General features: G+C 46.0%; 1 protein-coding gene across 5 annotated transcripts in view; it reads left to right on the plus strand.

Moving 5' to 3' along the window:
* LOC137374291 (ankyrin repeat and SOCS box protein 9-like) overlaps window positions 1-12,090 on the plus strand; it is a 106,789-nt gene that overhangs the window by 79,335 nt on the left and 15,364 nt on the right. For 4 of the 5 annotated variants that reach the window (XM_068040101.1, XM_068040106.1, XM_068040104.1 and 1 more), the window contains exon 7: window positions 6,757-6,948. In XM_068040101.1, the coding sequence (XP_067896202.1) occupies window positions 6,757-6,948 (192 nt within the window). Of the gene's footprint in view, window positions 1-6,756; window positions 7,092-12,090 lie in introns of those variants that run through there. The other variant, XM_068040105.1, reaches the window with a different exon arrangement.

Below are 12,090 nucleotides of genomic sequence, written 5' to 3' on the forward strand. Positions count from 1 at the left end.
CCCGGCAATTTGAAAAATTGCCCAAGTATGTCCTGTACACAAAAAGCAGGCCAAGTCCAACCCGGCCAGTTACCACCCCAGTTGTCGTCGACAGTGCTATCAAGCGGCACTTGCTTAGCATTAACCTGCTCACTGACGCTCAGTTTGGGTTCCACCAGGGCCACTCAGCTCCTGACCTCATTACAGCTGTGGTTCAAACATGGACAAGAGATGCGGTGAGAGTGATTGCCCTTGACATCAAGGCAGCATTTGACTGAGTCTGGCATCAAGGAGCCCTAGCAAAACTGGAGTCAATGGGAATGCGGGAAAACTCTCTGCTGGTTGGAGTCATACCTAGCGCAAAGGAGAATGGTTGTGGTTGTTGGAGGTCAATTATCTCAGTCCCAGGACATCACTGCAGGAGTTCCTCAGGGTAGTGTCATAGGCCCATCCATCTTCAGCTGCTTCATCAATGACCTTCCTTGAATCATAAGGTCATAAGTGGGGATGTTCACTGATGATTACACGATGTTCACCATTCACGACTCCTCAGATTCTGAAGCAGTCCATGTAGAAATGCAGGCTATCCAGGCTTAAGCTGATAAGTGGCAAGTAACATTCGTGCCACACAAGTGCCAGGCAATGACCATCTCCAACAAGAGAGAATCTAACCATCTCCCCTTGACCTTTAGTGGCATTACGATCGCTGAATCCCCCACTGTCAACATCTTGGGGGCTACCATTGACCAGAAGCTGAACTGGAGTAGCCATATAAATACTGTGGCTACAAGAGCAGAGGTTAGAAATCCTGTGGCGAGTAATTCACACTTGACTCCCCAACTACAAGGCACAAGTCAGGAATGTGATGGAATACTCTCCACTTACCCGGATGGTTGCAGCTCCAACACTCAGGAAGCTTGACACCATCCAGGACAAAGCAGCCTGCTTGATTGGCACCCCATCCACAAACATTCATTCCCTCCACCACCGATGCACAGTGGCAGCAGTGTGCACCATCTACCAGATGCAATGCAGCAAGGCTCCTTAGACAGTAGCTTCTAAACCCGTGACTTCTACCACCTGGATGGATAAGGGCAGCAGATGCATGGGAACATCACCACCTGCAAATTCCCCTCCAAGCCACACACCATCCTGACTTGGACTATATCGCCGTTCCTTCACTGTCACTGGGTCAGAATCCTTCCTAACAGCACTGTGGGTGTACTTACCCCACATGGACTGCAGCGGTTCAACCTTAACTGCCTGCTCAAGGGCAATTAAGGTTCGGCAATAAATATTGCCTTGCCAGCGATGCCCACATCCCATGCACGAATAAAAAAAAAACCTGCCAGATTGTGCCTGCAGCAGGTAGTGAGAACCAACAAGAGGACCTAATAGAGCTCGTTCTCAGCAATCTGCCTTTGCAAATGCATCTGTCTTTGACATCATCGGTAGGAGTGACCACTGCCCAGTGGAGACTAAGTCCTATCTTCACGCTGAGGACATCCTCAATTGTGTTGTGCCATTTTACCACTGTACTAATTGGGATATGTTCAGAACAGATCCAGCAACTGAAAACTGGGCAATCATGAGGCCCGTGGGTCATCAGCAGCAGAATTGTATTCCAGCATTGCCTGGCTCACCCTCACTTTACCATTACGATCAAACCAGGGGATCGACCCTGTTTCGATGAGTGTAGAAGTGCATGCCAGGAACAGCACCAGATGTGCCTCAAAATGAGGTACCAACCTGGTGAAGTTCCAACATAGGACTACATGCATGCTAAACAGCAGAAGCAGCATGCTATAGACAGCTAAGCAATCCCACAACCAATGGATCAGATCAAAGTTCTGCAGTCCTGCCACATCCATTCGTAAATGGCATTGGACAATTAAACAACTAAGGGGAGGAGAAGGCTCCATGAACATCCCTATCCTGACTGATGGCAGACCCCAGCACAAATGCAAAAATAAGACTGAGATTTCCTCTCCATCTTCAGCCAGAAATGCCAGCTGGATGATCCATCTTGGCCTCCTCCTGGGGTCTCTACCATCACAGAAGCTAGTCTGATTCACTCCATATGCTATCCACAAACAGCTGAGTGCACTAGATACAGCAAAGGCTATGGGCCCTGACAACATCTCAGCTGTCGTGCTGAAGACCTATGCTCCAAAACTAGCTGTGTCTCTAGCCAAGCTGTTCCAGTACATCAACAACACTGGCATCTACCCGACAAAGTGAAACATATCCCAGGTACATCCTGTCCACAAAAAGCAGGACAAATCCAATCCCGCCAATCCCCGACCCATCAGTCTACTCTCAATCATCAGCAAAGTGATGGAAGGTGTCATCGACAGTGCTATCAAGCAGCACTTATGCATTAATAACCTTATCACCGATGCTCAGTTTGGGTTCTGCCAGGGCCACTCGCCATCAGACCTCATTACAGCCTAGGTTCAAACATGGTCAAAAAAGTTAATTTCAAGAGGCGAGGTAAAAGTGACTGCCCTTGACATCAAGACAACATTTGACCGAACGTGGCATCAAGGAGCCTTAGTAAAGTTGAAATCAGTAGGAATGGGGTTGGGGGTGGGGGGGATCTCTCCACTGGTTGGAGTCATACCAACAGAAAACAAGGTGGTTGTGTTTGTTGGAGACCAATCATTCTCAGGCCCAGGACATCACTGCAGGAGTTCCCCAGGGTAGAGTCCAAGGCCCAACCATCTTCAGCTGCTACATCAATGGCCTTCCCTCCATCATAAGATCAGAAGTGAGAATGATTGCACAGTGTTCAGTTCCATGCATAACTCCTCAGATACTGAAGAAGTCCGTGCCTGCATCCAGCAAGATCTGGGCAACATTCAGGTTTGGGAAGTAACATTCGCCACACACAATCATCTCTCATGAGAGAATCTATCCATCTCCCCTTGACATTCATCAACATTATCATTGCTGATCCCCCATCATATGAACTAGGAGTAGAAGTCAGCCATTCGGCCCCTCTGGCCTGCTCCACCATTCAATAAGATCATGGCTGATCTGTTTGTGTCGCGAGTTCCACACTCCCATCTACCCTGATAACCTTTAATTCCCTTGCCTAACAAGAATCTATCTACTCCCGCCTTAAAATTATTCAATGACCCTGCCTCCACCACCTTCTGAGGCAGAGTTCCAAAGTCGCACAACCCTCTGGGGAAAAAAAACATTCTCGTCATCCCTGTCCTAAAAGGGTGACCCCCAATTTTAAAACAGTGGCCCCGTGTTCTGGACTCACCCACAAGAGGAAACATCCTTTCCACATCCACCTTGTCAAGACCGTTCGGGATCTCATATACTTCAATCAAGTCTCCCCTCACTCTTCTAAACTCCCATTGAAAACCAGCCCAGTCTGTCCAACCTTTCCTCATAAGACAACCCGCTCATTCCAGGTATCAATCTAGTAAACCTCCTCTGAACAGCCTCCAACATTTACATCCTTCCTTAAATAAGGAGATGAAAACTGCGCACAGTATTTGAGATATGGTCTCACCAATGTCCTGGATAACTGAAGCATAACATCCTTACTTTTATTTTCAATTCCTCCTCTTCTGAGGAGGAAGGATAGCATTCCATTAGCCTTCTTTATTACTTGCTGTACCTGTATACTAACTTTTTGTGACTCATGCACTATAACACCTTGATCCCTCTGCACCTCGGAGTTCTGCAGTCGTTCTCCGTTTAAGTAATACTCTGCTTTTTTATTCTTCCTGCCAAAGTGAACAGCTTCATATTCTCCCACATTATGCTCCATCTGCCAGATTTTTGCCCACTCACTCAACCTATCTATATTGGTCTGCATGCTCCTTATGTCCTCTTCAAAACATACTTTCCTACCTATCTTTGTGTCTTCTGCAAATTTGGCTACCATACCATCGCTCCCCTCGTCTAAGTCATTGATATAAATTGTAAAAGGTTGAGGCACCGGCACAGACCCCTGCGGAACGCCACTTGTCACATCCTGCCAATCAGAAAAGTAATCATCAACATCCTGGGAGTCACTATTGACCAAAACTTAACTGCTGTATAAATACAGTGGCTACAAGAGCATGTCAGAGCCTGGGAATTCTGCAGCGAGTAACTCATCTAATTTCCCAAAGCCTGTCGACCATCTATAAGGCACAAGTCAGGAATGTCATCGAATACTCTTCCACTTGCCTGGATGAATGCAGTTCCAACAACACTCAAGAAGCTCAATACCATCCAAGACAAAGCAACTGGCTTGGTTGGCACCCCATCTACAAACATTCACTCCACCACCGACGCACAGTGGCAGCAGTGTGTACCATCTACAAAATGCACTGCAGCAACGCACTGAGGCTCCTTAGACAGCACCTTCCAAATCTGCGACTTCTACCAGCTAGAAGGACAAGGGCAGCAAATGCATGGGAACACCACCTGCAAGTTCCCCTTCAAGTTACACACCATCGTGACTTGGAACTTTCGCTGTTCCTTCACCGTTGCTGGGTCAAAATCCTGGAACACCCTTCCTAACAGCACTGTGGGTGTACCTACCCCACATGGATTGCAGCAGTTCAAGAAGGCAGCTCACCACCACCGTCTTGAGGGCAATTAGGAATGGGCAATAAATGCTGGTCTGGCCAGCGATGCCCACATCCCATGAATGAATAAAAAAAAAATTAAGTTCATAGGTTATGTTCACTTGAGGTTCAAAGCATGACTTCAAGGTGTTCAAAATTTCTCCTGTCTTTTGTTTTGTTCTTCAGAGACAGTTAGGGTGGAATACGCTTTGTAACAGTCTCTCCCCAACAATGATAAAAGTGTAGCTTTTCGCAGCTGCTCTGGTTTGTTAATTAAATCTGTCACAATTTTGCCATTGCAAGTGGAAAAACTGCCAGTTCTGTTTCATATCACCTTTCATTTCGACCAGCACGGGCACAGGAAAATTTGCAGCCATTGCCTTCCCTTGTACTTTCAAAGAACAAAGAAAATTACAGCACAGGAACAGGCCCTTCGGCCCTCCAAGCCTGCGCCGATCCAGATCCTCTATCTAAACATGTCGCCTATTTTCTAAGGGTCTGTATCTCTTTGCTTCCTGCCCATTCATGTATCTGTCTAGATACATCTTAAAAGATGCTATCGTGCCCGCGTCTACCACCTCCGCTGGCAACGCGTTCCAGGCACCCACCACCCTCTGCGTAAAGAACTTTCCACGCATATCCCCCCCTGAACTGTTCCCCTCTCACTTTGAACTCGTGACCCCTAGTAATTGAATCCCCCACTCTGGGAAAAAGCTTCTTGCTATCCACCCTGTCTATACCTCTCATGATTTTGTACACCTCAATCAGGTCCCCCCTCAACCTCCGTCTTTCTAATGAAAATAATCCTAATCTACTCAACCTCTCTTCATAGCTAGCGCCCTCCATACCAGGCAACATCCTGGTAAACCTCCTCTGCACCCTCTCCAAAGCATCTACATCCTTTTGGTAATGTGGCGACCAGAACTGCACGCAGTATTCCAAATGTGGCCGAACCAAAGTCTTATACAACTGTAACATGACCTGCCAACCCTTGTACTCAGTACCCCGTCCGATGAAGGAAAGCATGCCATATGTCTTCTTGACCACTCTATTGACCTGCGTTGCCACCTTCAGGGAACAATGGACCTGAACACCCAAATCTCTCTGTATATCAATTTTCCCCAGGACTTTTCCATTTACTGTATAGTTCACTCTTGAATTGGATCTTCCAAAATGCATCACCTCGCATTTGCCCTGATTGAACTCCATCTGCCATTTCTCTGCCCAACTCTCCAATCTATCTATATTCTGCTGTATTCTCTGACAGTCTCCTTCACTATCTGCTACTCCACCAATCTTAGTGTCGTCTGCAAACTTGCTAATCAGACCACCGATACTTTCCTCCAAATCATTTATGTTTCTTTGTTCCATTTTTGTGACTTTCAGCAACTTTTAGCAGTTATACCATTCCTGTGGTCTTTGTTCTGTGGCTGTGCATCTTTACCACTCAGTCTCAGCTCCACTCATATTATGAGCTCACAAGACTCTAGTCTGGTGTGGACTCTGTTTTTAATGAAACTCACTGTAATGACTGCTTCCAGTCAGAGTGCCTCATGGTAGAGGTCTCATGACTATGACAAGCCAGAAGGCACATTGGCACAGTATTGCATTTCTATCCCAAAACACCACCCCCCCCCCCCCCCCCAAACAATATCTCTGATTCTCCGTTGTCGCCAGCGTCGCGGACACTCTAATTGCTCCAAACCCCCCCAATGTCTCTGACTCTCCAAACTCCCAATTTGTATGCAAATAACTGATGTCTCCGACTACATTCCCCCTGATGTGTCTCCGACACCGCCCTCCCCCCCCCCCCCCCCCCCCAGCCCTGCCCAGATGTTTCCCAACCACGACCTCTTCCTCTTCCTGCTCTCTGGTATAAATCCCGGTGTGGACTAGGAGTGCCTAATGGCCTGTTCCTTTGCTGTAGATGCTGTGTAATCTCAGAGCGTTGTAGTGGTAGAGGTCATGACAGAGATAGCGAGGGGTGAGGTCATGGAAGGATTCGAAAATAAGGATGAGTATTTTATAATTGAACTTTCCTGGATGGGGTGCTAAATTTTGATCTGACAACTTTTTTCTGCAACATTCTAATATAGGGAGAGTGTTCAACCTCCCAAGATTGCCAGCTTCAGAAATTCAGCAGATACTTTAAAAAAAATTTTAAATCATCTTTTTTCTTTCCAATACTTCTCTTGATTAGGTGGTAACATTAATATGGGAAAAAATCTTGAATCTCCACTTCACGTGGCAGCCAAGAATTCTGATATACAACTCGTCAATCTCCTGCTAGAACATGGAGCGGACACTGATGCTAAAAATGGTGAAGGGAAACGGCCTGTGGAACTTGCATTACCAAACAGTTCTTTAGAAAAATTGCTTTTGGAATGGGAAGGTACTGGCACAAAGTATTAATGTCTTAAAAGTCCGCGAAACAGAATAGAGTATATTGCAGTGTGTGAAAGAAGTGCCATATAGTACCTTTTGCCACATGTAGATATTACTAGATTTCCTGTATTAAAGAAGTTGTTACTATTACCAGGAGTCTCCTGTTATAAAAGACTGCACCACTATAAGACAGGCAGGACTTCAATTGTTTTGCATTTATATTTGAAATCTAAATAATGTATAAAGAGTAAGCCAATGTTCCTTCCAGGAACAAAGGCAGGCTGTTCATTTCATCAAATCCTGATCTACCTTTCAATTGGATCATGGCTGATCTGTATCTTAACTCCATCTACCAGCCTTTGTTCCATATCCCTTGATACCCAAAAGAAATCTATTGATCTCAGGTTTAAATTTCTCTTGTCCCCCAGCATTCACAGCCTTTTAGAGGAAAGAGTTCCAGATTTCCACTGCCCTTTGTGTGTAAATAAAACTTCCTGATTTCACTTCTGATTGGCCTAGCTCTAATTTGAAGTTTATTAAGGTTGTGACCGCTTGCTCTGGACTGCCCTATCAACTCCCTTTATCAACTCAACTAGATCACCCCTTATCTATCTTAGCACATGGGAATACAAGCTTAGTCTTTGCAACCTGTCCTCATGATAAAATTCTTTAAGCCCTTTCAAAATTTGTACATGTGATCTTTCTTGAATGTGAAATAATTGCCTCTTGTTAATATGCATACACTATTTATAACACACATGCCAAATGTAACTCTTATTTGGGAGAAGGGAGGTGCAATGATCATCTTTTAGCAGCACAGCATATTCTTAAAGTAAGTTTATAAATCCTTTTCTCTGACAACTTTCAACTTCAAACATCAGTTTTGTCTGTCCAAAAATTTTAGAAAAACCCATTTTAAAGTGTCAAATTTCACTCAAGTATGCTCTAAGTGTGTTCCTGCATGTTAATGTGCAAGTCTATGAAGATACCACAGTAACCTGTTAAAAACTGGTGTGGTGTCATACAGCTAGGAGGAGGGCACATTTAGTGTTGGTTAGCGCTCTCAATTATTCCACCTCTTATCAGATGATGCAGAATCAGAAGGTGCCAGACCTCCTCAGTGTAGTAAGCTGGAACAGTACGTAGATTCTCTTAACCAGTGAGTATAGTAACTCCAGAGCTCTGCAATGATGGTCAGGCAACTAATTACTCAGATCTTCAACTACTGCCAGTAGAAGTAGAAAGATTGATTTGGTTTGCCTGAGTTCTGGGCCAGAGTTTTGTTCCCACGGTGGGGACCCCGCTGACGGACCCAAAAGCTAGTTTGGGCTGGGCTGGAGTGGAGGGGGTGGGCAGTCGAGGTGGATAATCCCACTTCAGCGTTCTGCAGGACCCAGAGCTGCATTTTACAGCAGTTGGGCAATTAATTGTTTGCCCAGGAGCTGCCAGCCAATCGGAGGGTCAGCAGCGCCACTGGGAGTGGTGGCCACTGCTGGGACTGCACCTGGAAGAATCGGATGCCACGGAAGGACTGCGCCCTCCCAACCAGGTAAATAGAGTCTAAGGTGCCAGGGCCAATTCGGCAGGCTCCAGCAAGGGGGTTTTGTTGCGGGGTGGAGTGGGGGAGGGGGTGGGTAGGTGGTTGGTGAGGGTAGGCTGCACCGTTGCCGTGAGGTGGCTGTTGCTCCTGGGGTGGGGGGCCCTCCGTGGACCATAGAGTGCCCAAAAAGGAGGTTTCCCCCCCCAACCAACCATCTGAGCCCACTGGCAGACAGTTACCCCATGTGGCAGAGAACCCACCCATTGCTAGTAAAATGCTAGTGGTGGGAAGAGGCCCTTAATTGGCCACTTAAGTGGCTCAATTGACCTCTGAGTGGGAGAACCACCCGCCACCTTGCCTGCCCTGACAAAATGGCATTGTGGCAAGAAGATGATGGGCACTCCACCCGCCCATCTTTTGCCATTTTACAGGCCTCCCAGCCTGTCCCCAGAGAGCTGGTAAAATTCAGCTCCTGGAGTTAGTTAATGCATGGTTTCAGCTGAGATTGTGCACAAGCACAGTTGGGCTTTGTAGCACTGCGGTTCATTTAACAAGACAAAACTGTTTACCAATATCTGACAATATTCCGGCAATAGTACTGAAGACCTGTGCTCCAGAACTTGCTACACCCCTAGCCAAGCTGTTCCAGTACAGTTACAACACTGGCATCTACCCTGCAATGTGGAAAATTGCCCAGGTATGTCCTGTACACAAAAAGCAGGACAAATCCAACCCGGCCAACTACCGCCCCATTAGCCTACTCTCAATCATCAGTAAAGTGATGGCAGGTGTCATCAACAGTGCCATCAAGCAGCACTTGCTTAGCAATAACCTGCTCAGTGATGCTCAGTTTGGGTTCCGCCAGGGCCACTCAGCTCCTGACCTCATTACAGCCTTGGTTCAAACATGGACAAAAGAGGTGAGGTGAGAGTGACTGCCCTTGACATCAAGGCAGCATTTGACCGAGTATGGCATCAAGGAGCCCTGGCAAAACTGAGGTCAATGGGAATCAAGGGGAAAACCCTCTGCTGGCTGGAGTCATACCTAGCGCAAAGGAAGATGGTTGTTGTTGTTGGAGGTCAATCATCTGAGCTCCAGGACATCACTGCAGGAGTACCTCAGGGTAGTGTCCTAGGCCCAACCATCTTCAGCTGCTTCATCAACGACCTTCCTTCAATCATAAGGTCAGAAGTGGGGATGTTGTCTGATGTTTGCAGAATGTTCAGCACCATTCGTGACTCCTCAGATACTGAAGCAGTCCGTGTCGAAATGCAGCAAGACCTGGACAATATCCAGGCTTGGGCTGATAAGTGGCAAGTAACATTCGCGCCACACAAGTGCCAGGCAATGACCATCTCCAACAAAAGAGAATCTAAAAATCTCCCCTTGACATTTAATGGCATTACCATCGCTGAATCCCCCACTATCAACATCCTAGGGGCTACCATTGACCGAAAACTGAACTGGAGTAGCCATATAAATACCGTGGCTACAAGAGCAGGTCAGAGGCTAGGAATCTTGAGGCGAGTAACTCACCTCCTGACTCCGCAAAGCCTGTCCACAATCTACAAGTCACAAGTCAGGAGTGTGATGGAATACTCTCCACTTACCTGGATGGGTGCAGCTCCAACAACACTCAAGAAGCTGTACACCATCCAGGACAAAGCAGCCCGCTTGATTGGCACCCCATCTACAAACATTCACTCCCTCCACCACCGACGCACAGTGGCAGCAGTGTGTACCATCGACAAGATGCACTGCAGCAATGCACCAAGGCTCCTTCGACAGCACCTTCCAAACCCGCGACCTCTACCAACTAGAAGGACAAGGGCAGCAAATACATGGGAACACCACCACCTGCAAGTTCCCCTCCAAGTTACACACCATCCTGACTTGGAACTATATCGCCGTTCCTTCACTGTTGCTGGGTCAAAATCCTGGAACTCCCTTCCTAACAGCACTGTGGGTGTACCTACCCCACATGGACTGCAGCGGTTCAAGAAGGCAGCTCACCACCACCTTCTCAAGGGCAATTAGGGATGGGCAATAAAATGCTGGCCTAGCCAGCGACGCCCACATCCCGTGAATGAATTTTTTAAAAAATCTATAAAAATCTTGCATCAAGCATGCATTTGTTTTAACAGATGGAAACTATTTATAAAAGGGAAAATAAAGCATGCATGCTCGCGTGGTTGTGTCGCATAGTTTAGTAATTTTAACCAAGTTAGAGTGCTAAGGTTAATAAACTTACATCTTGTTTCACCCTAAGAAAGCCTGTCTGGTTGGTTCATTTACAATTACAGTTAGAGGGCAGTAAGAAATGACTCACTGAGGTGAAGCTAAAAACACTGTGTTTTAAAAGTTAAACTCTGTTGTGGCCAAACCAGTGAAGGGGCCAGAGGGGAGCCTGAGACCCCTTCCTCACCCGGTCGTAACAACTGTTGCTTTTTCAGGGCCATTTTTGGAGGGTTAATGAAACTTGCTGCCTCATCACTATGTTCAATTTGGGCACTCTCCGTCTGCAACCCGTTCTAAGAGTTTTGGAATCTATTGAAACATCTGTTCCATGGTCCAGCTGTAACTGTTATTCTGTCCTTTTATTCTGTTTCTCTTTATTACTTTTTCCCTTTGTTACTCTTGCTTTTTCTCCCTGTACTTTTATTCTGTTACTCTCTCTTTAATCTCTTTTTCTCTTTGGCATTTGTATTTCTCTGTCAATCTACCTTTCTCTGTTACTTTCTACCTGTCTTTCTTATTCTGCCTTTTTCTCTGTTTTTCTCTACCTGGGTCTTTTTTTATTTGTTCTAGGGATGTGAGCATCACTGGCATTGCCAGCATTTATTGCCCATGCCCCTTTCTCTGTTAGTCTCTGCCTGAGTCTTTATTATTCTGTACCTGGGTCTTTTACACCATACTGCTTTCTCTGTTCTCTTTCTGGGTCTTTCTTACTCTGGCCCTTTCTGGATGTGGTAGATTTCCAATTTGCCGCCAAAGTATAATTCTGGTGGTGTTGGAAGTGAAAATCAACCAGGTGATCTGTATTGCCAGTTATACGACCAGTTGGAAAAATTGAGTTCTGATGAAGGGTCACTGACCTGAAACATTAACTCTGCTTCTCTCTCCACAGATGCAGCCACACCTGCTAAGTATTTCCAGCATTTCTTGTTTTTATTTCAGATTTCCAGCATTTGTCGTATTTTGCTTTTATTATATGGAAAATTTGAAATCTGCTATTTTAATATGTCAAAACTCTGTTACTCTTTTGGCCCTCACTCTGCCTCTGTTTTCTCTTTTTGTTACACTGTTCAACGGGAATCATGAATAACAACAACTTGTATTTATATAGCACCTTGAATGCAGTAAAACATCACAGCAGTGTTACCAAACAAAATTTGCCACCAACTTACATAAGGAGATATTTAGGGCTGATGACTGAAAGCTTGGTCAAAGAAGTAGATTTTAAGGAGCATCTTAAAGGAGGAAAGAGGGGTAGAGAGATTTAAGGAGAGCATTCCTGAGCTTAGAGCCTATGCAGCTGTAGGGATTGCTGGAGCAATTGAAATCGGAACTGCTCGAGGCCAGAGTTGGAGGAATGCAGAGATCTTGAAG

The sequence above is a fragment of the Heterodontus francisci genome, chromosome 10 (genome assembly GCF_036365525.1).
Source record: "Heterodontus francisci isolate sHetFra1 chromosome 10, sHetFra1.hap1, whole genome shotgun sequence".
Taxonomy (NCBI): domain Eukaryota; kingdom Metazoa; phylum Chordata; class Chondrichthyes; order Heterodontiformes; family Heterodontidae; genus Heterodontus; species Heterodontus francisci.